General features: G+C 35.6%; 1 protein-coding gene across 1 annotated transcript in view; it reads left to right on the forward strand.

Annotated features, from left to right (window-relative positions):
* Positions 1-23029, forward strand: part of LOC145662842 (uncharacterized) — a 91226-nt gene extending 68197 nt beyond the window's left edge. Inside the window, exons 4-5 of the mRNA XM_081728759.1 lie at positions 7874-8057; positions 16326-23029. Coding sequence (XP_081584885.1) covers positions 7874-8057; positions 16326-16622 — 481 coding nt within the window. The 3' untranslated portion in view covers positions 16623-23029. The remainder of the gene's footprint in view (positions 1-7873; positions 8058-16325) is intronic.
* The last annotated feature ends 1109 nt before the right edge of the window (positions 23030-24138 follow it).

Here is a 24138-nt window from a genome sequence, read left to right on the forward strand (position 1 = left end):
TTCCGTAATACTCCTATGCAATTTTGGATTAAAATGTTTTGTTCTCAAGATGGCATCTCTATTCGCTGTCATGAAATCATTTTCGTAATTAGATAATAGAGCATTCTTAAAATCAGAATATGTATGAAGACTACCCCTGATAGCCTTGTACCATGTTAAACAGGGTGGTAACAATATATGCGGCAATAATTTTAAATACTGCGACTCATCTACACCTATAAGCTTGCACTCATCCTCAAATTTTTCAAGAAACTCCCTAGCGGGTACATCTTCCGGTATGCCACTGAATTTGGTAAGTGATTTAACTTCACTGAATCGTATAGGTTTACCTGTTATAGTCTTCATATACCTGTTGGAGCTTCGCCGGGATGACTGTCTCACTCTTCTTTCCCTATCGATACTTTCCTCTCCACAACTTGAAGGTTCATTAGCTTCCAACATCGTCCTAGGATGGCGACTAGGTTCACGAGTATTAAATGCAGGACCCACCATGTTCCTATATCCATCGTCTTACGTTGCACTCTCGGAAACACAATTTTCTTTTATAAGATTAACCTCCTCCTGTAATAGCTTGATGTGGGTATCATGGGCGTTTAATGTTGCCTTTATGAGATCTACAGAGTTTTGAAATTCCGTGACTCTCTGTGATACTCTCTCCATCTTTTCGTCATATTGCTCAAATTTGACTACAATATGCTGGTTCATCTGTGAAAGTTGACGTTGAATAGCTTCCCACTTGTTTTCGTTGCATTGTTCTAACTGTTCTAGCTTTTCTTCAAAATCCTTCGTTTATTGGCTTATTTTCCGGTCTAGTTTTTCTTCAAGATTCCTAATTTGTTGTGCTATTTCTTCATTTTTTCGAGCTTCTTTTTGTCAAGATTCCTAATTTGTTGTGCGATTTCTTCACTTTTTCGAGCTTGATCTTGAGTCTTTACGTCAAGATTCCTTATTTGTTGTGCTATTTCTTCACTTTTTCGAGCTTGATCTTGAGTCTTTTCGTCAAGATTCCTAATTTGTTGTGCTATTTCTTCACTTTTTCGAGCTTCTCTTTCGTCAAGATTCCTAATTTGTTGTGCTATATCTTTTAAGATGTCAGTAAGATTTTCGTTGGGATTAATTTCTAGATGAGTATTCCGCTCTCCAGTTGTATTTCTATCTGTGACACTCATGATACTATTTCGGCGTATCACTTCCGCTTCTTAGAGTGGTCACACTAAGTTCACTTATAATGTTGTCCGTTTTTACTGTACTTCGAAACGACAAACTTATTTCCCGGGTTTAAGGCACCAATTTTAGAAGAATAAATTTCATAAATAATAAAACTCATATACGTTGTATCACTTTCTTAACTGAGTTTAATATCCACTCACGAGAAGCGTACATATCAAGATGTCTATCTCTACACACACTTATTTATTATGTATCCATAGCAACCACTCTTTTTTTCTAATTTACAATTACAAAAGAATAATCTCTTGATATCTCTATGTATCTTTCTTTTCTTTTCACATAATACTGTTCCACTAATTCGCCTCTGATCGCCTTTTTATAAGCTGGCACAGATTGCCAATACTATATACAACAACATAACAATGTTATCGTTGTAGCCCTGACTCCGAAACTAAGCACTTCTCCCTGCAAGACCATATGACCGTTTTTGACCCTTATTTTGATGTGAGAAATCATTTTTTTTTTTTTTTTTTTAAGTTTGTTGGTGAAAGTCATTCATACGTATAGATACAGAGAGGAGCCAATATAAACCGAACTCAAACCAAGTGATGAATATGTGAATTGCAAGGGAATACAAGTAGATCAGAGACAAACAAGCCATACTTATATGCGTTTCTTCGTTTCCACAAACACTGCTGAAAATGTTGACCGCTATGTTCCAGGCGCAGGTTGACCGGTGAATCACATTCAGTGCGACTTGCTGTAAGTCGTCTCGTTGGATGCTGTAAATGGCGTTGTGTGTTCTGTTGAAGTGCGTCAATGGTTCATCTTACCTTTTGTGATTTATCTTACCTTTCTAGTTGCCCCACAAAAATTGCAACTACATATAGTAGATCAGGGAACCTTGGAGGCTATAGATCTTTCGAAACAATTCTGTCAAGTCCAAAAATGAAGTTCACTGTTCCCAAGGAGGCGTGTGCTGTTGTACTGTCTTGCTGAAAACACGCAAAAAGTCGTTTGTGTGGCGTCAGTTGATCCATGCTTAAAGATTTCTGCAATGTAACGATGTTCGCTGTGACTACGAAGAAAATGAGTCCAATGATTTTTGTCCCCAATACAGCGCACCACACTTCAATCCTTTCATCATGCAGCGGTACCTCGAATATTTGTCACGTTTTTTCATCAAATCAATATCGCGTATTTTGCGAACTATCGTAGATACTACGGTGGAACCACGCCTTATCCGTCATGAAGTAGATGATCCTATTGAGAATACTACTTCCGATTGCCTGCATGTGCAATACTGTACATGTGTAGCATGGTCTACAGTCTTCAACTTCTGTTAAGTCATTGCCGTATCTCTATTACTTTCGGTTAAGGTCTTTCAGAATACACCGGCACATTGTTTGCGACACACTTCTGCCCGCTGCACCAGACTCATCATGGACTTAGTGGTGCTGTAGCATTTGCTGGCGAATATCTTCCTTCTTCGCCTTGCTCTTTTTTCAACGCGGGTACTTATGTTTCTTATGAAACGCAGGTCCAACACGGTCAACCTTTTTTTTTTCTGTTTGTTTGTTATGAGTTCGTGTATGGATACTTGACGGGTGGATCGCTGTTGAACTCGGAACGAAGTTGTCTTATATTCCTTTCAGCGATCTTGCCCTATAAATAATATTTATTTTAGGATGAATATATTGGCCTTCTTCGTCGTGTCCACATTGGTGGTTGATTTTACCTTAACTGTTTTCCCTTCATAGCTGCAGATCATCTTTTCCCCTCTTTCCGTTCAAGATCAGTGTGCTTCTTTCACAACTCACTACGTGGACTACGAAATATTATTGCGGGTTGCTATGTCAATACACTAGCGGTATTCGGTTTATCTCCCATGTTTGGTTCGGTTTATCTTTATCCTATAGATATGTATAATCTTTCTGGCGGGTTCCAAATTTCTTTAAAATTTAGATCTGTAATTTCGACAAGGATTCGTTGATCTATTAACTTGCAGCTAGTTTTATAGGCAGCTTTTAAAACTTGATGTATTTTTAAAATCGAACATACTAGTACAATAGTAAATGTCACTTGTACAGTCACGAATATTAATAAATGGAGGCTGAAGCCATTATTTCTTATGGCTTTAACCTCCATTTATTAATGTTCGTGACTGTACACCAATTCGGTTTCCTGCGGTTTGTCATATTTGAGAAAAACTTGACGATTTTCAAATTGAAATTGTGACTAGACTGATTTTTTTTACAAATGATGTTTTATTTGCGAATTGGACTATAACTCGAAGTATTTCGCTTACAACATTTAGATATGAAACATACCACTCTTTTACTTTTTGAAAATTCAATTTAAAAAATCCCACACTAAGAATATTCAAAATGTCATTGGGACGAAGATTGCAAATTCTCTCATCAGCAGTACTTAATTATTGTATTACAAGTTTGCATAGGTGGAAGTTAAGGTCCATATAAAATATTCTGCGTATAGAGCGGTCAGAAATTCCAAGCGTACAGTATTTTATTGCAGCTCGCCACGAAGTTCGGAGAACAGAGGAATTTACACGTTCAATATTCTCTAGAGTTCGAATGGTACGCTTTTTTCCTGATAGTTACTTGTTTACGGCTGAAGCTGCTTCCCGAAAGTTCTGTTATGGTATTGGGGCTTTGAACAGTGTGCCTCTTATGAGCGCTGAATCAGCAGCGAAATGCACACTGTGTAACAATCACTGATTTTTTTCTTGAAGTCTCCAGTGTGGATGGTCGATGTTTTGCTGACCAACGCTCTATGGCGACTGAATGTCATAGCGAGCTGGCTACAATGTCACAGCCAACATTAACAATCATATCTGCACAGAATTGATCTAAGAAAATAAAGACAAAGAGAAACGAAGGTTTCATTTACGCCAGTCGTGACTTAACGGCTTTCAGAAATGGGAAACCATCTGAATCATGTAAAAATGTAATTTTCAAAAAATAAGTGCGCTGTTTAATAAATGATTGTTGTTGGAAGCAAATCGCTGTGGATTTTCTAGTTCAATTCGGAAATAAAAGATCATTTGTGAAATAATCAGTCTGGTCACAATTTTAATTTGAAGACCATTAGGATTTTCTGCCAGATCCTGTACTTGTAAAAATTTTGACTTCTACGAGTTGTGCACTTTAAAGAATTCTCTGGAGACATTTCATAAAGATACTACAGTTTTGTTATATTTGTGTGCTATTTATTAAAAGAAAATGTTTAGGTTTGTGTGAAGTGCAACTGCATTTGATAAACTGCCGTAAGATGATTATGCGCATTTAGAAGTTATTTTCTACTGTTGTACTAATGTTTGTGTTTCATAGACTTGAAAGTTATAAAAGGTACTTGTAAACTTTAAATTATATGAAATGGATCGAAGCCCGGAATCAATGGTGAAATAAAAGCCCGAAAATGGCTGGCAAAATTGCAAAATAAACACCCAAAAATGGCAAAATAAAATAAACAAGCAATCACGAACTTTTTGGGGAAAAAATAGATACTAAAATACAGGGTCGTATTCAGAAGTAGTAGGACTGATTTATTTATTTATTTATTTATTTTTTAATATTGAACAATTTGGTACAACGACTTAATACTCTTCAAAATAGACCCCTTGAGCATTCACACACTTCTGGTAGCGAGCCTTCTAGGTCGCGAAGGCCTTCTGGAAGTCGTCCTCCGGAATGCCGTTCAGCACCCTCGTCGTCGCCGCTTGGACCGCTTCCACTGAGTCGAAACGATGCCCCTGGAGCTGCCTCTTGATACGGGGGAACAGGAAGAAGTCTGGCGGTGCCACATCAGGGTGAGGCAACGTGGAAACGCCGAATTTGGTCAGGAGATCCCTCACAATCCACGCACCGTAGTACGGCGCGTTGTCATGGTGGAGCTTCCATTTCCCCACCAGGTTTGGTCGCACACGTGTGATCCGATTTCGCAGCCGTGTGAGCACTTCCACGTAAAATCTTGCATTTACACTCTGTCCAGGAGGTACAAACTCCTTATGGACAATGCCACGACAGTAAAAAAAATGCATTCAACATCGATATCACTTTCGATTTCGACATTCTGGCCTTCTTTTTGCGGGGTGATTGTGCGGCTCATGGTATCCTCCTTGTAGGCCTGCGTAAGCATGTCCTTGTTTTCGGTCGCTGATTTTCCCAGTTTGAGGCAAAACTTGATGGCGTACCGCTGCTCCAAATTTCGCTCCATCGCAACTGACGACGAGGCGTCACAACAGGAGGTCACTAACACAGTGGTCCACACTTAAGTAATGCACGCAGGATAGGCCCTACATGTGTCACTGCCACCGGTCGACACCTGTATCCATAACATCCGACCTTGAAGCCCCCCCCCCCCCATATTGCTTCGCGCGCGCGGGAAAAATCAGTCCTACTACTGGATACGACCCTGTATGTAAAAGCTATAATAGGCTATAATTCGTTTACTAATCGAATAAAATGTTTCATTTTGCACTTTGTACTTACCATTTAAAATTCTGGAAACTTGTGCAACCCGTGAAGGGACGACATCGTAACAATTCATTCGCCATTCTTCAGTAGTAACAATGAAACAATAACTTAAAAACACTATTACATTTTATTCTGTGGTTACATTAGCACAAACATTCAAAGCACAAGAAATACTAAAGTGAAGTCATTTTACACTACACTAGCAGTTTGTTTTCACTTACGAAAGGTTTTTCATATTTTTTCTCTGAAATTATTAACATCTTTTTAAGATTTACAAAGGAAAGACTTTGTATCCTGTCGGAAATAATTCGCTTTAGATGTGAAAATGATCTTTCCACATCTACAGATGTCACTGGAGCATACTTGAAACATGTAATTTGGGAAGGATCCATGTCACTGTCGGCAGTTGTATCAGCATCACCTTCCATAACACTAGCGATGTCCTTCAATTTTCCCAAATCTGGATTAGCACGTACAACACGATCACACTTAAGCCGAATGAAGGACTTAGTCTTCATTGCAAAACATTTTGCAAAGTCTTCATTGCAAAACATTTTGCAAAGTTACCAGATGCTGTTGCCAAGCTTGAGAAAAAGAACAGACTCTCGCTAGTTCTCTGAAAATCTTCAACGATACTCTCAACGAACTGAGTGTTGTACTTGCTGCACTTTTCATGTATGCAGCTCCGCCTGTGACAAAGACCTTATCGTATTTTACACATTCTGGCCATAGAGTACTCAGCGATTTTGTAAAAAGCTGTGCAGTTACCGTACCATTTACTTTATTCAGAACTTCTGATGCAGTCAAAAATGTTTGTGCCTTCTTCCCCTCCCAAAGTTCCAGTTACAACGCTGGCAATGGAACGTCCTAGAATATCGCAAGTTTCATCAATTGGAATTCATATATTTTTGTCAGCAACACTTTTACGGATATCGTCAATAGTTCTGCTGTACGCGCTATCAACGTAAGTTTTTCTCAAAGATGATTCACTTGGAACTTTTTGTTTTGTGTATTTCTCGAGAAAGTGTCCAAAGGAAACATTTTCTAACTTCCATAAAGGAATGTCCGCGTTAATTAGAGCTTCACACAGATCATTCGCAAAACTGTTAGTACGCGAAGCGGGATTTGTGACTGTTCCAAGAAGATTTGGAACCTTTTCACCAGCTGATTTGCGTGTCCTTGCAGAATTGTGTTTTGCAGTGCTTGTATGGTGTGTTAAAAAATATCTCTTTTCAGCGGACACACAATTTCACATTACTTACAAAACAGTACAGAACCATCTGTTGAAAACACAGTACGCCCGAACTCACTCACAATTTTTTCCAACTTCTGTTGCCCAGGAAGACCAACTTTCGGTATCTAGAAATATTGAAACGCACATAAATACCAGTTCTGTATCACGCACGCCTAAGATTCACAATAACTACCCACCTGGCTACTTCTTGAAAGTAAGCACCTTCGTTTGTCATTCCAAGAACCGAACACTGCTTCAAAATTCCAAGAACTGAGTACGCACTAGCATCCCCGCCCCTCCACTTATCACATTCCAACAACGGGAATAGACCAGTTATTATCAGACACCGAGATCACTCTGCCAGATAAGAGCGACTCAGATCTGTGATATGCTGTCATTCATGAGTAAATAAAGAGTAGTGGAAGAGAAAACCTGTAACAATGGCAACAAATTGCTTCTAAATTGTGAAATTGCTCTTTTCCTGAAAATATCATGAAAATTGCAATAATGGCACTTTTGCCATTAATTCCGAGCTTTACTTATTACCACTCGTGTTACTTGTATATACTCACTTGATTATATGGTTTGAGTATTTGCTATAATTAGTTTTAAAACTTGCTTAACACGTAGAAGTATTGATGAAAAAAGAATAAGATTCTTTGGAATGAACAAAAGCTTACACTAGAGCTAGTAATACTTGAATAAGTCAATCTCCAAATAACTGATCGTACATTTCTAGAAATCTAACGAATATTAGAACAGTTGGAGAAGAATCTTTCGAATCAGTATTGAAGAAATGACTATTCGAGTAATGTTATTATGCCTTTGTTACTAGCGTACATATGTTTAATTTTTCTTCTGTTGCTTAAAAATACGATCAGATATTGTTGCATGTTACTTTACATAACCGCTGTTCAGAATATTTTATGGAAATTAAAATTACATTACCAATCTGCGTGGATTTTAATTGCAGTTTGGATGACCGAAACTGGGTGATCGAGTCCCTGGAACCCAATCTTGTGATGGAACCATACAGTTTCCGAGTGTACCGTTGTAATGCTGAAGATATGGGAGGCTCTCTTATATTATTTGATATGTTGGTTGCTGCATCTAACTCCATAATCTGTATTGTTAGTGACAGATTTTTAAATAATGAGGTAAGTTATTTTGAATTAGTACCTTCTGTGTTCAATTGTAGGCAAAGATGCAAAAGTTTCAAAATAATCAACTTAAATAAAATTTTTATATCTTGTTTTTCAGAATCTCAATGTAACTGAAGAAAAAATATATTCCATATTACTGTTCTTGTAATAATAATAATAATAATAATAATGTATTATTATTCTGGAAAGAGAACAAATTTCACGAATAAAAGAAGAGAAATAATCCCATTTATAGAAGTGCCAAATCATAAACTCGATGAGATTTTTCATATTCAACTAATGTTCTATAGTTTGTGATGTAAAATGTATAATGGTTAACGATAAAAGTAGTTTAATCGCAAGACTAATAGTGTCAGATTTAACTGTTCTTAGAATGTAGTGATCATATTTTGTTTCTCAGAATCACCATTATACTAAAACTTCAGTTACTCACATGTTCTAAAGCTACATTTTATAGGGAGTATAGGCCAAACATAATTTATAACATATAACAAGAAAGCCTTATCAAATCATTACGCCATTAATAAAGTTTCTATTTCAGCTGATTGGTTAGTTAGCTTTGAATGTGTCCTTTTCACTATCGAGGCTGTATGTGAAAAGATTTATTGCTTACAGATTTATTGCTTTCAAAGAAATCCAAATTGTTATTAGCGTTTTTATCCGAGACTTCGCACTCATATCAGAAATCGAACCTAGAGCCATGCATTACTAACTTCGCGAATGAAGCACATTTTTCTTCCTAGTATATTGACGTATAAAATCTTTTCAACTATTTTTTGGATACAGTAAACTTTTGGATTTATTTCTAGTGAATGAATGAAGAAAAGGAAAATGCCTTATTTTTGTTTCTTTGCTCTATTTCGAACTACTTTACATTTACCTTTCAAACCTGCGTTTACCTTTAGTTGTGCCTGCAAGTTTGAAATTACGCACAAAGAAGAAGGAACAATATGTATAAATTTCACGCACTGATAACATTGTGGTTAAGCAATCCAAACAGTTAGTCAAACACCGAAAGAAACAAATATTCAGTGATTTAAAACTTGGTATAAATAAAATAATAATAATAATAATAATAATAAAACCTGGGTAAGTTTTAAAACATAAGAACCCTAATGATAAGTTGGGTATCATAACTTAGCCTTGGTGATGAGCAAGGCACTCCACTCTCTTCTGAACATTAATCAAGCCAGCCGACCGTATTCAACTTAGGACTCGGAAGTACGGTATTCCGTAAAGTCCTTATTAGTTGAATACAGAAATACCAAAAGTCAACAATTCCGGCTGAAGTTTTCTGCTAAGATATTTCAGTCCTGCTTTGGGAACAAAATGATGTACAAAAATTTTGGTGAAGAAATACGCTAAGTTTTTCATCTACAACTTTATGTACGATGATTCAATTTCTGTCACACGTCCGTGGAGAAAAAGTCAAAGTTACAACATACACGTTCCGTTCGATTTTCAGCTCCTGTGCATTTGATATATACACAATAAAAGCTAATGGTTTCGATTTCGTTACCAAATAGCCCGCTAACGTAAGATCCAAAATCATTTGTGGAGTCGACGAAAGATAATCATACCACATTGAAGTACACAATTTACGGTGCACAGTATCCAGGAACTTGTTCAGTTGGAGCTCCCGAGAATTGGATTCTTGATACAGGCAACTAATATATGAGTCGAAATATTTATGGTACATGTATGATGATCTACACCATACTTCCTATGCAGGTCATACATGAAATCAACATATAAACAATGTTATTCATCCAAATATTAAATAAAGGAGCTGATTCCTATATGTCATTATGTACAGGATGAGTCAAAATTCTCTACCACCCCTTATAAAATGAAAAAGAATGTAGATAGCCGGAATTGGTAAATGTTAAACCGAGAGGAAATCCTTATGGTGCATGTCAGGTGAACGGCAGCCATCTTGCTGCCCGCATCTTGCTCAGGAAGTTTCAGTGGAAAAGGTGTCACGTGATTTGTGGAACGACTAGAATTTTTTTGAAAGACTGAATGATGTAATCAGATTTAACGTAACTGTATTAATTTTGAAGTTATAATCACATGAATCTCAAATTTATCTCTTACTTCCAGGTGCTGAACATGCCATTAGTCAAAACAGACCGCATCGAAATCGTGAAAATGTGGAATGGTAGAAGTGTCCGTGCTGTAGCTCGTGATTTCAATGAAAAACATCCTTAAAATGCTTCAGTTTCGCACGTTGCATTGGCACAGTTACTAACCAACTTCGAAGAGACATGTGTAATCGAGGACAGCCCACGATCAGGTAGAGCCAAAACTGCCATTGACGAAGGCACAGCTGCGGCAGTGCTCGCATCATTTGTAAAGTCTCCACAGCGCAACACACGCTGACTATCACGAGAATGTCACGTCAATTAGCCAAACCTGCATTTGCTGGTTATTACAGACCCATAAGTGGTATCCTTACATCTTTCTGAGAATGACCCAGATCGGAGAGTACAATTTTATTAGTAGACAGTGGAACAATTGCGGCAGGACTCCAACTTTGCAATGCAAATTTTACACACCGATGAAGCAAATTTTTATATTACAGGAGAGGTAAAGAAACGGAGTCTATGCTACTGGTTTCCTATCGGATAACACTAAGTGGACGGATCCGTGTAAAATGTTTGATGCATGGAAAATTATGGTGTGGATAGGGATCTGGGTGACGTGTATCATTGAACTGTTTGTTATACCTGGCACCTTAACCGGAGAGCGTTATTTGGACATAATAGAACAATTCATTCTTCCCTCAGTGTCGGCCTCGGATGGCAGCTTTCCCTTATTTTACCAACATAATGGTGCGCTACTTCATTATGGACTGCAGTTTCGTCAGTATCTCGATAAACAATTTTTTGATTGATGGATTGGTCGACGTGTAGTGGAATGCTCTGCCAGATCACCTGATTTATTACCATTCGACTAATACCTGTAGAGTCACCTAAAGGCAATGGTTTATGGCGATTAGGAATCTGGATCATTTGGAGCAACGGATACAGGATGAACGTGGACAAATCACATTTCTCCGTGTTCATATAGCTTGGGAGACACGTCTACAAACATGCATAACGCAACACGTCAAGCACATTAAACACATTTTTATAAGAGATAATTTGAATTTCATGTGATTATAACTTCATAGTTATTGCAGTTACGTTAAATCAGATTGTACCATTAAGGTTCTCTTAAAATTCTAATCCTGTTTCATATGTATATAACATGACACCCTTGCCATTTTTCGAGCGAGATGTGGAACGGGGTGGACAACAAGATGAAGGCCGTTCACTTGACACGCACAGTAAAGGTTCCCCTTGGCCTGACGTGTCCGTCAATTACCAATTCCGGCTACGTACACTCGCTGTCGTGGCAGGGGCTTTCTGATTTACCTGTGCATATAGATGAGCGGTTTCGGCTACATAATGGTAAGCGCCACTTCTGGTAAAATTGAGTTATTAGGTGGAATGGGTTGGTATCGAACCACAGAATAGTATGTAGGTAGTTTAATTTCGGAAATGTACCTTCAGATGGCAGGGAAAACTTGTTTGGTATGTGTCATTGCATTGGATTGCATAGGAATTGAACCTGCTTTTGCATTTTACTCGAAAGTTAGAAAATACGACATATCATTATATTTTCCCGAGTTGCTCATATATATTGCATATAATTTTGTTATCTTTTCGGACCACTACACTACCGCTATACACACATATATATATACATACATCACTGTGTGTAGCACAAATAAATGAAAATAGTATAAGAAAGGTTAAATGTTCTTATACTTCATTCTCTTTCTCGTTTGATGTATATAAGCACATGTAATAATTTTACGACTGCGAAAGCGAATGTCTTGCGCTTGGACGTCACTATATCAATACAACTCAGATCCTCATCGTGATTAGAATATCTTGATAAATCTTTCTGCCACTGTATCACAGAACAACACTGAAACAGAACTCATTATAAGAACTGACTTAAGAGAGGAAAATAGAAACAGAAAGTTTCCTTTTAGGTTTTAAAAGCACTGGAAGACGGGAAGATAGGGAAATCAACTACTGTTGTTCTATATTTGTTCATGATGTATCAAATAAAAACGTTGCTCATAACCACATTGTTCAATATGGGAACAGCACAGCAAATCAGTACACACATATCCCACCCACTAGACATTTCCATCAGTATCGTACCTCTTGAAATGACCAAAGTACAGTGCATGGCATAATTTTAAGACTCGGTGACGCGTCCATTTCGCTACATATGAGTTGTAAAACACATCATGCCCTCTCCGGATATTCAAAAGATTATATTTTATTTCCTATAGATAAGGAACATGTGGCGAAATTAAAATCTTAAGTGTTTCATTATCATAGAGAAGTAATAGTAAAGAGAAAGGAAGGGGACCCTCTTACCAGAAACATAATTGAGAAATGTTTGGAGATAACACCTCACCCAGTCTGAAAGAGATGCAAGTTTATGTCCGCGTAGTTTAAAAAAAATAAGGCAAAATTAACAAATTTAGAGATTTTACTAAAATATGTACATATAGTGTTAAGGGTAAGACGGTGAACTTTAGAATTATTTCTGTTGGTCAAGGATGAGGTAGTGAAATCTCCCAAGTTTAAATAAATAAATGAAAAATAAAATGTCGATCGCTTTTACAATAATGACATCAACTAGCTATATCAGTTGAGTGTAACCAAGCTTCAGCTTCTAGTATTCCACTTAACATTCTTTTGTGTATCTGTCCCCAAAATAACCTCCGTAAATTGTATCTAATTTTAAAGAAAATTTTTATTTGCGCTTTTCTGAAACTTGGGAATGAAATCTATTATTTGGGGTTAAAATCTGTGAGGAATTTGAAGGATAGAATGAAGTAAAAATCAACCATTTCCTAATCTTTGTAAAATAATGTAATAACAAAACAATTTTCTACGATAGCTTTCGAAAAGTTACTTGATTTTGATTTGATATGGCTTATATTTTCTTTTAAGATTTTCAATCACTTCCATTTTTGGTGTTGAAAAGCCTATATATATAAGGTATTTGAAAACAACAATGTCAACATTTGGGAGGTGATTCTGACACCAAGATAAGACAAAAAATATAGACCAATCTGGGTACACAAATGTATCCTTTCGGAGTTATAGGCTGCCGAAAACATAAAAAAATGAACTTTAAAGGTACGTAGCTAAATAACTATGGGACTTATCGTAGTCAGGTCAAAACTTCACTTACGAACTAATACGTGCTCGATCCAAATATCCAAGTTTTCGAATCCTGTGGTACTTCCACAACAATTTTTATAGAGGTAGTTGGTGAGTACTTCAAACTATAGGCCCGTAACCAAACTTCCTGCATAAAAATTGTTGTGTAAGTACCGCAGGACTCTGAAACATGTATTTTTGAATAGCACACATACTAGTTCCTAAGTGAAGTCTTTACCCGACTACGATAAGTGCCATAGTTTTGGAGCTATGAACCTTTAAAGTTCATTTTTTCATGTTTTCGGCAGCCTATAACTTCTAAAGGAAACATTTGTGCACCAAGGTTGATCTACACTTTTTGTCTTTTTTTGGTGTCAGGAATCACCTTCCAAACGTTGTCGATGTTGTTTTGAAACACCCTATACATACATACATACATACATATATATATATATATATATATATATATATATATATATATAATATCAGTATTTTAAAACAATATTCATTGATAACTATTGTGAAAGTCTTTTAATTTTGATTAGATGTAACTTATTTTTGAGATTTTCCAACCATCATCACTCAGATTGGAATTGGTCAAGAATTTGGGGATGAACTTATCTCAACTTAAAAGATATATTGCACATAAATTTCATGAATACCGTCACCAAACATAGGTTTATATTTCATTTTTTATTTTATTTTTATTTTTTCTTTAGACAAGAATATCCCTAGTATGTAGCTGAAATTAGTCAGGAGTAATCCCTTTTCTTTAATATTTCTTTTGTTCCTACTTATTTCCTTTCCATTGTGATGATGCTTTAGCGAAAGTACCTACAGCATATTTACTTTCTCTAATATTTGTTTTGTGATGGTATTTTTAAGTAATTCACAGCAAGTAATTTTCTTTCTATGCAAGCTTGTATAAATTATATCGGAATAACCATATTTGCAAACTGCACGTATTTACATAACAAAGTTAATAAGAAAGATGATTTTCAGCTGGAAATACTTCCAAAAATCTGCTTTCAATTCAAAATGAGTTGTACAGTTACAACAGTTATAAAACGTGGATATTTAGATAAAGATTTTACAGAGGTCTGTACTAGTTGGTAATTTTCTAAAAGTTAGTAAGTTAGTTATTAGTAGCTTATATGTGTAAACACCTTTCTTTTAAATTGTCATTTATTAGACGTTTTCTTGCTTTTAGGAACTACTTTCCAATGTCTCTGGCTCTGACAGTTCTGCACTTGGACAAAACAATGTTTCTAATTTGTCGTGGATTTAAGCGCACACACTAAGAAGAAAAAGCAAGCAATACAATCGAAATAAATTGCTTAATAAATGCTGAATTTTCATGGATTTTTAAAACTTTCTGTATAAGGAAATAAAACGAAAATAGCCAGAATTAAACATAACAAATTAATCGAGTAAACCGACTTACCTTCGCTGCCTACATGTATTCGTCACTATCGATAGGTTGAACTCCAGTAGTTCTTCGGGGACACCTTTCTTCTGTTATGTTCTTAACAGTTGATTTTCCCACACGCAGGGCGTCAGTCACTTTGTCCACCACTCTGGCCACAGGGAGAAGAGGGCCACCATTATCGCGCTCTTTCTCGAAATATTCACGAAGTCTGTATATCAATTCTCGGCTTTGTCCATTATACATTTCTATTTTTGGCTCTGTATATCAATTCTCGGCTTTGTCCTTTATACACTTCTGTTTTCTTTGGCTTCGGTTCTGAAAAACTAGCCATTGTCACCAATTAATTACAACAATATTCTTAACAGCACACCTAAACACAAAAAAAGAAAAGAAAAAAATACAAAGTCGCAATAACCGAACACAATCTCAAAGCACTTTTCACTCAACTATGCACAAACAAAAGGAAGAACACGGAGCGGCAACACCGTCTGGTTTCCATGCCAGCGTGGTGACAAAGCGGTCACTCATTGAGCCTTATGGGGGTGTGTCAGTGTAGTATCAACTCTCGCTTTCTTTTTCGCATAGCTGTCAGAGCCAGAGATACAGCGACTTTACTATAGGATGGTCCTTATTTTTCCACTTGCAAGGTTTTGAGTGTCAGCCCGTCAAACGGTTTCATATCAGACCTAAGAAATCCATGAGAAAAATTAGTTCAATTGAATGGTGCCCCAACTGACCTCAAGTTTTGAATTCATTTACAGTATAGAATATGAGACAAAGATAACTTACAAGTATGGAATGGCTAGAGGTAGTAACATCATATTTTGGATAAGGATAACGGAAATAGAACCGCATCTATTAGTGTCTAATACCATCATGGCGGTGATCTTGAAGTTAGCCACCTTGGATTCACGTTTAAAACTTTTAGTAAGAAGGGTCATATGACATGGTTTTGGGGTTGCTTTTCACCAAAGACACACATGTAATGTTATTTCCAAGTTACCTGTAATCATTTAATAGTTATTAACTTCATAATATCTGTTTATTAACTTATAATTGTTTTTTTTTCAAAACTTAAAAGGTATCTTTGCCTCATATTGTATACTGTAAATACATTCAAAACTTGAGATCGCTTGAGGCACCATTTAATATTATCCAATTGATCTAATTTTCTTTATGGGTTACTTTGGCCTTACATGGAACCATCTTAGAGGGTGAAACTCGAAAAAAAAAATCTTGGAAGTAAGAATAAGGATCACCCTTATATATATTTTATATATAATATATGGTTAATTTTAATTAATTGTTAATTTTCCCCAATTAGTTGTTCTTTTCTCTTCAAAATGTGTTTTACCACCATATGTGTTGGTGGTTATTATTTTATTATTCTATATACTAGAAGCGTATTTGTCGCAAGATATCGCCCTTCAGGAAAAAAAAAATAGACTGATGCATCAATGGTGAATTGTAAAGTAATATATTTCTGATTGATTAAATTTAATTTTTATTTTTAAATAATTATTAAGTAGCCCCTTTCTTTAATTAAAGCATGTAGTCAACTAACTTGTATACTCACTCAATTCACTCATATTCCAGAGCTGTCGACGAGTGTTGGAACGAGCAGAGGAGACTGACCAGCAGACAAATACCAATCTTGTCATAGTAAAACGGTGTGATGTTGCTGATGACCTTGTGTTTCCTCATATTCCAACTGATCGAATAATAGAATGGCCATCGGATCGTGCAAACCAAGAAGCCTTCTGGGGTAATCTCCGTTCTACTTTGGGTCCAAGCCTTGTTAACCGAGGAATGTTCCAGGATGAAAACATAGCAGACAACAGACGAGGTTGGTCAGGACGCTACCAACCTTTAGTGAATTACGATAACCATTAAGCTGGGAATTGCTTTCAATTATACATCTCAAAATTGTATAGGATGTACAAGGCCTATAAAAGTTCCATAGATATTTTTTTTATTTCATGTCATCTTCAGAGTAATGCCATTCATTATTTACGATTTAAGTACACTTTCCTATATTTTGTAAACGTCTTGATTGTACTGATATTTTGTATGTTTTGATCATTATCGTATGTACGTATTTCTAGCAAGAGTGGAAAGGATGGAAAAGAATCGGGAGGACATTTGTTTCCACTTAAATTTTTGAATAACGTAAACACAGAGGATTAAAAGGAGAGTGTGGAAAATATAACATGAAATGGGGATCTTCCTCTGCTTAGATAAGAAAGAAACGTTTGCTTCTGGACGCTCATACTCTTTATACTCAAGGCCTTAAATTTTATTACATGGTATAGAAGAAAAAGAGGTGGTATTAAAGGGCTTAAGGTAAAGAGATTGCAGCCCCAAGTAATTCTGCATTTATTTGTTTTTAAACAATGAACCAAGTACAATTGTATTGGACATTTTATATGATTTGTTTTAAATAATTTAACATATATGATATTAGAAAACCATTGGGATCAAATATTTTAAGGTAAATGGAACAAGCAGTTGGAATCTGAGAGTAAAATTTCTTGCTGGTTTAGTAAAACTTCAGTGATCTTTATCTAAATGGTCAAGTGAAACCCAACCCAATTATATATATATTGACCAAGCAAATACCAGTGATTTGACATTTACCAGCCAAACGTCCAGTACGTACTTCCTTAACCAGCAAAATTCAGCTGAAGTTCTTACGTGAACTATCGAAAAATGGTAACCTGGGAGGAGCATGGAACAATGAAACGCTTTGTTTCTGTAAGGCCAGTGTTCAATCATACAATTGGTCAATATCGAATACGTTTCAAACTAAAATACTTGTGTTCGTAACAGATATCAAACATATTTGTGTACAACATTTTATAAAATGGAAGTCCTAGGTAGTTTTATACTCTCTCATTTTCTGCCTATACTTCAAGAGTTCGGGGCATCAACCCATCGTTGTGAGAAATGATAGTGAGCCACTTGAGTAAGGAAGTCGCAGGCTATTGACGAAAATGAGCCAATTATAGCGGCCTTGAAGTTGATGCATTGACCGAGCATTATTCAGTTGAATGCACTGCTGTGTCTAAAAAGTTTGTTACCTGTCTTTAGCAATTACATACATTAAGAAAACAACGTTCATGAGACAAAGTATTGAAAACAGTGCAGAAAAAGAACATATATAAGAAAAAGAATATATATATAAAAAAGAACATATGTCCGAAAATATTTCAAGAATAATTGTAAATTAGGAATACTATGGCTAGTTAAGAAAACGCATATTCCATATTCATTATAAATATATTTACCCCAAAAGTGTCAAAATTAAGTAATTTTGAACGTTTCAATAAAACGTTATTGCCTTTGTCAGCGTATAGTGGAAGTAAGAAAAGTGATATTCGGCAGAAAATAATCAACAGGATTTAATTCCACAAATACGTTATTTTTCTGAAAGGATATGTACTGAGAAAGGCAATAACGTTTTGTTAAAACGTCCATAATCAGTTAATTTTGGGTGTTTTTGGTATAAGTAAGGAATGAGAAGGTTATATATATTTTTTTTTTTAAGTTCGTTGTACTTAAATATAACGAACCCTTAACGAAATTTACTTAAAAAAAACAGCAATTTCTTTGGCTCGGAATATTATGCGCATTATTGTTGATGCTGATATACATAAACCTTCATTGCAGGACGAAGCAAAAAGTAGTGCTTCTTTTCATTTTCTTTTTTAATTGAAACCTCTAGACGTGAGAGAAATTGTGGTTTGCTACCCTTGTAATAGAAGTAAAAGGACAAGTCGATACGATGACTGCTTCAAAATTTTATAAATGTTCATAAAACATTAAGATTGCTTACAAATTTATTTACATTCAAAATTCACCCCGCTGTGGTTAGTCCATTACCAATTTGTTAGGTAATGTGGTTATAAATAGTTTTGAATCTTTAATTGATAAAAGTAAAAGAACACGTGTAAGGCACATGCCATATTATTGATACGCAGATGATTGTCTTCTTTACAAAAATGAAGTAAAATTACAAATACTTTTTGACAGACAAGCAAAGATTCGGATGAGGGCACAAAAAAAAAAAAAAAAAAGTTTTTTCTCCTTTGATTATATTCAACATGTCAAAACTAGTTCTCATAAGAATATTCGCAACCCAATTTCCATTGATTTGGTAGAAAAAATCTTGAAAACTTCTACATGTTATAAGATTTTACTCTTCTGGTAAAATCGTAACCTACTTACACGTCTATAGCTCAAGCCCTAAGTAAATAGAAATACGAATTACACCTAACTTGAATTGCAATTAAGTTACCTTTCTTTGGTAGAAGTTCAGTTTGAATACTCCCAAAAAGTAGAGAAATAACAGAGAAAAAAATTTAAATTTTCTTAACATGACTGCTAGTTTCCTGATTTTATTTGCGTATAACTTAGCAATACTGCTTCGGGGAAAAGCAGAAAAGAATTGAAGCATGCCTTATTTTATTTCAAAGATACTATGTGAATGTATTGTTCATTGCTCTTATAGTACTTAAGAAAAAATAGAGTGTGTTGTCATTTATAATGTAAAAGTAGAAAACCGAATTAAACAAAGTGGAAGATAATGTACACCTTGTCTCAAAAAGGTTGAGCGCATTCTTTATTGGTGTTTTGAGGCAAAAATTTTCAAAGTCCAGCTTCGGGTATCTTCGGGAAAAAGTAAGCCAGGTTCGAACCTCCAAGCCAGCCTTTGCAAAAGGGAAAAAGTTTGCAGATGTGTTTTTCTTCTTTTAAATATAATAAGACTTGTTGCCAAGTGTTTAAAAAAGCAACATTGATTGAAATACTAAATGATACAATATTTCGAAACGTTTTTATTAATGTGAGCACATGCTTGTTTGTCATTTAGCTCTCTATACGTAATGGAACATTTAAATACGTTAAAGAATCTTTCCATATGTAAAAGAATGCTCAAAATTAAGAAATAGAACATAATTATCGCCTGAGTACTAAAATAAAAGTCAAAGTAGAACAGAAACTGCGTTTGTAATGAATATGAATGTCATAATCATCTTGAGATCCGTTATACGTTGCTAGAAGCTTAGTTCTAGAAGTCCTTGTGTTAGCTCATTGGTAAGCTGTCGGATTTCAAATCATATGGTTGAGAGTTCGATTCTCGTCTGGGCCAATACTTTTTTTAAAATTACATTTTCCGCAATGCATGAAAAATTATATAAAATAATTACATTAAAATACATAAGTTGTTTATATATAACATAATAATTGCAGAACATAGTAATTATTATGTTTAAAATATAACATCTGAGATAATTTTCACAGTAGGTCGGTATTATATATGAGGATGTAAATACAAGTTAAGAAACTCGTTCAATAGCAATAAATAAATCATGTAGTGTATTTATTTGCAGCTATTTGTCATATAGAGAGTAATTCTCAACATTCATAATACAGAATGTCATTTATGTTCTTGAAAAGTTATTCGATGCATAAACAGAGGGTATAAACAGAGAATCCAAAGTCGGAACGCTCGCAAAAAAATTCATGAACCCCAATGGTCACGTGAGCAGACTGAAATTGTGCTTATGAAGCATGCCACAGCAGAAAGTTTTTACATAGATTTTCAATTCAATTCCTGATATATGCTTTTGCAATGTGGAAGTGGTGATGCCTTGAGTCGCCCTCTCTCGCTCGCTCGCTCGCTCACTCTCTATTTATACAGAATATAAAAGTGGATTTATGTGTGTGTTTCAACATAATTCTAATATATCTAGAGCAATTTTAACTATATTTCTTACAGTCTGGAAAAAGAGTACTGTCGGGATACATATCAAAAATGCTAGAAACGGGTCGATATTAGTATCGAATTCATAGTTTCGTGGTCGCTTAGGTGAATAGCTCTACTTTCAATTCAAGTCCAATTAAGCTCCCATTAGCACCCAGGGTGGTTACGTAGCGACATAAAGATATCGAAATCAACCGATATTAGAATCGAATCGTAAGTTTTCAGCGCCGCTAACAGTGTAGCATTTCCCATTAGTCCACATTAGTCCCATTGCCTAGAGGGCAACATATTTGCAGAGTGCAAATTTTAAAACTTGAATAATATTTTAATTTTTTCCGTATGAAAAAGTTAAAAATCATGGGCAAATATACTATTTCACGAACAATCCTCTTTTACTATTCTAATATGTTTAATAATTGCGTAAGAAATGTAATAGTAATTCAGAACATGTTTCACAGTTGTTATTTTTTGTTACATAGTTGTAGCTATAGCATGTAGTGAGTGGAATTTAACTGTAATAAATTCAGTAATTAACCATATTCGAATTAAGTTTTATTTTTAAGTTCGGAATGAAGGGGCGGAGAAATATGTAGTTATTGGCGGCACCGAGCTTTTCTACATTTTACTTTCAAGATCTCCATTTTTCTTTTGTCATTTGTTCCTAATAAAAAAAGTTCAGTCACTTTTGGATTGTCATAGGATAGTAGGAGTTGGATTTTGGGATGCAGCCTGTGAGATTCTAGAGGAGCTAACTGCTTGAAAAAATATTTTTGAATCATCTGTAACATATGAAATAAGGATATGTATCATAAAAAATTGAAAGTAACTATGTCTGCGTAATCATCACGGTCAAATTGCAAAGTCAAATGAATTGACGTTTGGTATATAATCAGGCTCCAATCCCAACTGGGAAGTTATCATACCCGTGTCACTTTCATTATAATACATATCCTTAGGGGGAGTAGAAGTCCGAATTTTTGCGAAAAATTTAGTATCTCACAAGCCGTTCAACTGAGAGCTGAAATTCAGCATACAACTCTTTATTAAAAATAAAGAGAATATGCCCTGGCATTTTTTAAAATTGTCTTTTATGAGCGGGGGGACGGGGGGTGCCTTTTCTATATAGTGGAAATTAATAGTGGGTTGATTGGTAAAAATAATCGAAAACGATTGATATTAGTTGAGAAAAAAAATTGAGTAATGCAAACTAAAGTTCTTTTTGAATTTTATACCCACTGCTTTCTATTTATAATTGCTGAAGCTGGTGTTTAATATATGGAGCGTTCCGAGCATAAGGCAATCAAGCCATAAAGTTAGAGAAAATGGCCATAAAATTTGTATTCTAAACGTAATTACATGGGCATTTTCATTTTTTTTTTTTTTTTTTTTTTTTTTTTTTTTTTTTTTTTTAACGTTGGTCTACTTTTCCTTGATTCGAAACTTTTAAATTTCACCCTATTTTCTACTGAATGTGTCTGTAAGGCAACAAAGAAATAATTACATATGATAAATTTAAATTCATTTTAATTCAGAAAATGAGAAACACTTTGCCATTATATATCGTAAAGGTCAGACCCACCAGTATTGTAACAAAGAGGTGCTTGAGCCAATGACGGTAGAAATTCAAACTCCGATAAGTGATAATTTCACAGTCTTGTTTTATTACAAGTGTAATCTCTTTAGTCAATGGAGAGGAGGACGTGGGTCATCGGTCAGAGTTGATGTCGATGGGTTTTGGTGGGTCGGAGTTGGTCGCAATGGTTCAGAGTGGTTCATAGTTGGTGGTGGGTCAGAGTGGATCACGATGGTTGATGGGTCAGAGTGGGCCAATGGGTCATTTGGGTGGTGGGTGATAGTGGGTCATGGTGGGTCGTGGATCAAATTTTCATTGACCCACACCATCTCTGGTTAAAATTGTACTAAAGATAAGAGGCACCGAAGATGCATGTCGGCTATTATGCTCAAATTTTGCGCATGGATAGTACTCCACCAGAAAGCAATAAATCTGAAACGGTTCACGGTATCACCTCCTAGAACTCGAGATGTAGGGGTTTGTCTGATTGGCTAAATTAAGACGTCAATGATTTATCCTTCAACAACCAAGCTTTTTATGATCGTTTCCGTGGGGAAGTCAGAAGAACACGTGCCTAGTAATCGTAATATTGATAGTTCGCGTCCACCCCGGCGTATTTGTTTTGTGTTTTTTTGATTCACCTAAATATAAACAAATCACACATACAGGCATTTTAACATATTTTGGGAGAGTAATTTTTGTGGTTCGTTGGCGTTTCATCGCGTCTCTGCCGCTGGTAGTAAAGTTTTCAAAATTGAACTTGGGCCATCACGGATCGTCGCTGCGGGGCCACCAATTTCTGGCGAGAGGTTAATAGTTGACCATCTGTAGTCCACCGACGCTTACAGCTTAGGGTAATGAATGATGTCCTTGCCTTGTAGACTTCATGACTACCGACGTCGGCAGTCAACTAGCTTTTAGTATTCCTTTATTAACCATCTATCGTTCATGTTTGTACACGGTGTTGTCATAATAATAATAATAATAATAATAATAATAATAATAATAATAATAATAATAATAATAATAATAATAATAATAATAATAATAATAATAATAATATATTATTATTATTATTATTATTATTATTATTATTATTATTATTATTATTATTATTATTATTATTATTATTATTATTTGTAGTAACAGTAGTATAATTGATGATAGAATAATTATTGTCTATGTATTGTCTAGGTAGGACTACACACAGGATTTGGGTCGTTTTGGTTCGACTTGACTCTAATCCGAGTCGAGTTGGAAGATATTTTTCGCGCCGAGTCCAAGAGTAGACCTCAAAGATGTCTGTTTCGAGTCGAGTCGAGTTTCAAAGAAAAGTCGTTCGTGCCCATCCCTACTAATGAGAGCTTAATCGGAGTTAAGCGAAATTGAAAGTCTCACTATTTATCTAAGCGACCCCGAAAACTATGAATCTAATATCGATCATTTTCTAGCAATCTTTTATATGTATCCCCCTCCCATTCACCATAGGTAACCCGACAGCACTCTTTTTGAAACTATAAGAAATGTGGTTAAAATTACTCTACGCCAGTGGTTCTCAATCTAATTCCTATCACGATCCCCTTTTATCACACGCTCTTGCCAGCGACCCTTTTATAATTTGTTTTATAATAAGCTTGTGTGGGATTTTTAACATACCTATTTCTATAATAGTAGAATCCATTTTTTTGTTTATAGTGAACAGTGCCATGGAAAATCATTGCCCGGGGCGAGAGTATAGTACGATGTCACCGTATATATGAGTGACGTCGACAGACTAGCTACGAAGCGCCACCATGGTTGGCACGAAGCTCAATAACATTTTCAAAATAAACCCTACCTTTCCTTAATTTTGAGCACATTTTATTACGTTTTCCTTCTATTTTACACATGTGCACATGCACTTTCCTAACATGAGTAACACACCTCCTCCGAAATATGTGGCCCCTTTTTTAGGCGTCCGGCACTGACAGTGGATACAGTAACTGTAATATCTATATTCCCAACGACGAAGGTGCTGGTTCAAGATGGATGTTAAACTCCTTCATTGAAGAGGCCATTAACGTATCCGATCT

Source organism: Thermobia domestica, chromosome 10 (genome assembly GCF_964235325.1).
Source record: "Thermobia domestica chromosome 10, izTheDome1.hap1.1, whole genome shotgun sequence".
In the NCBI taxonomy this organism is placed as follows: Eukaryota; Metazoa; Arthropoda; class Insecta; order Zygentoma; family Lepismatidae; genus Thermobia; species Thermobia domestica.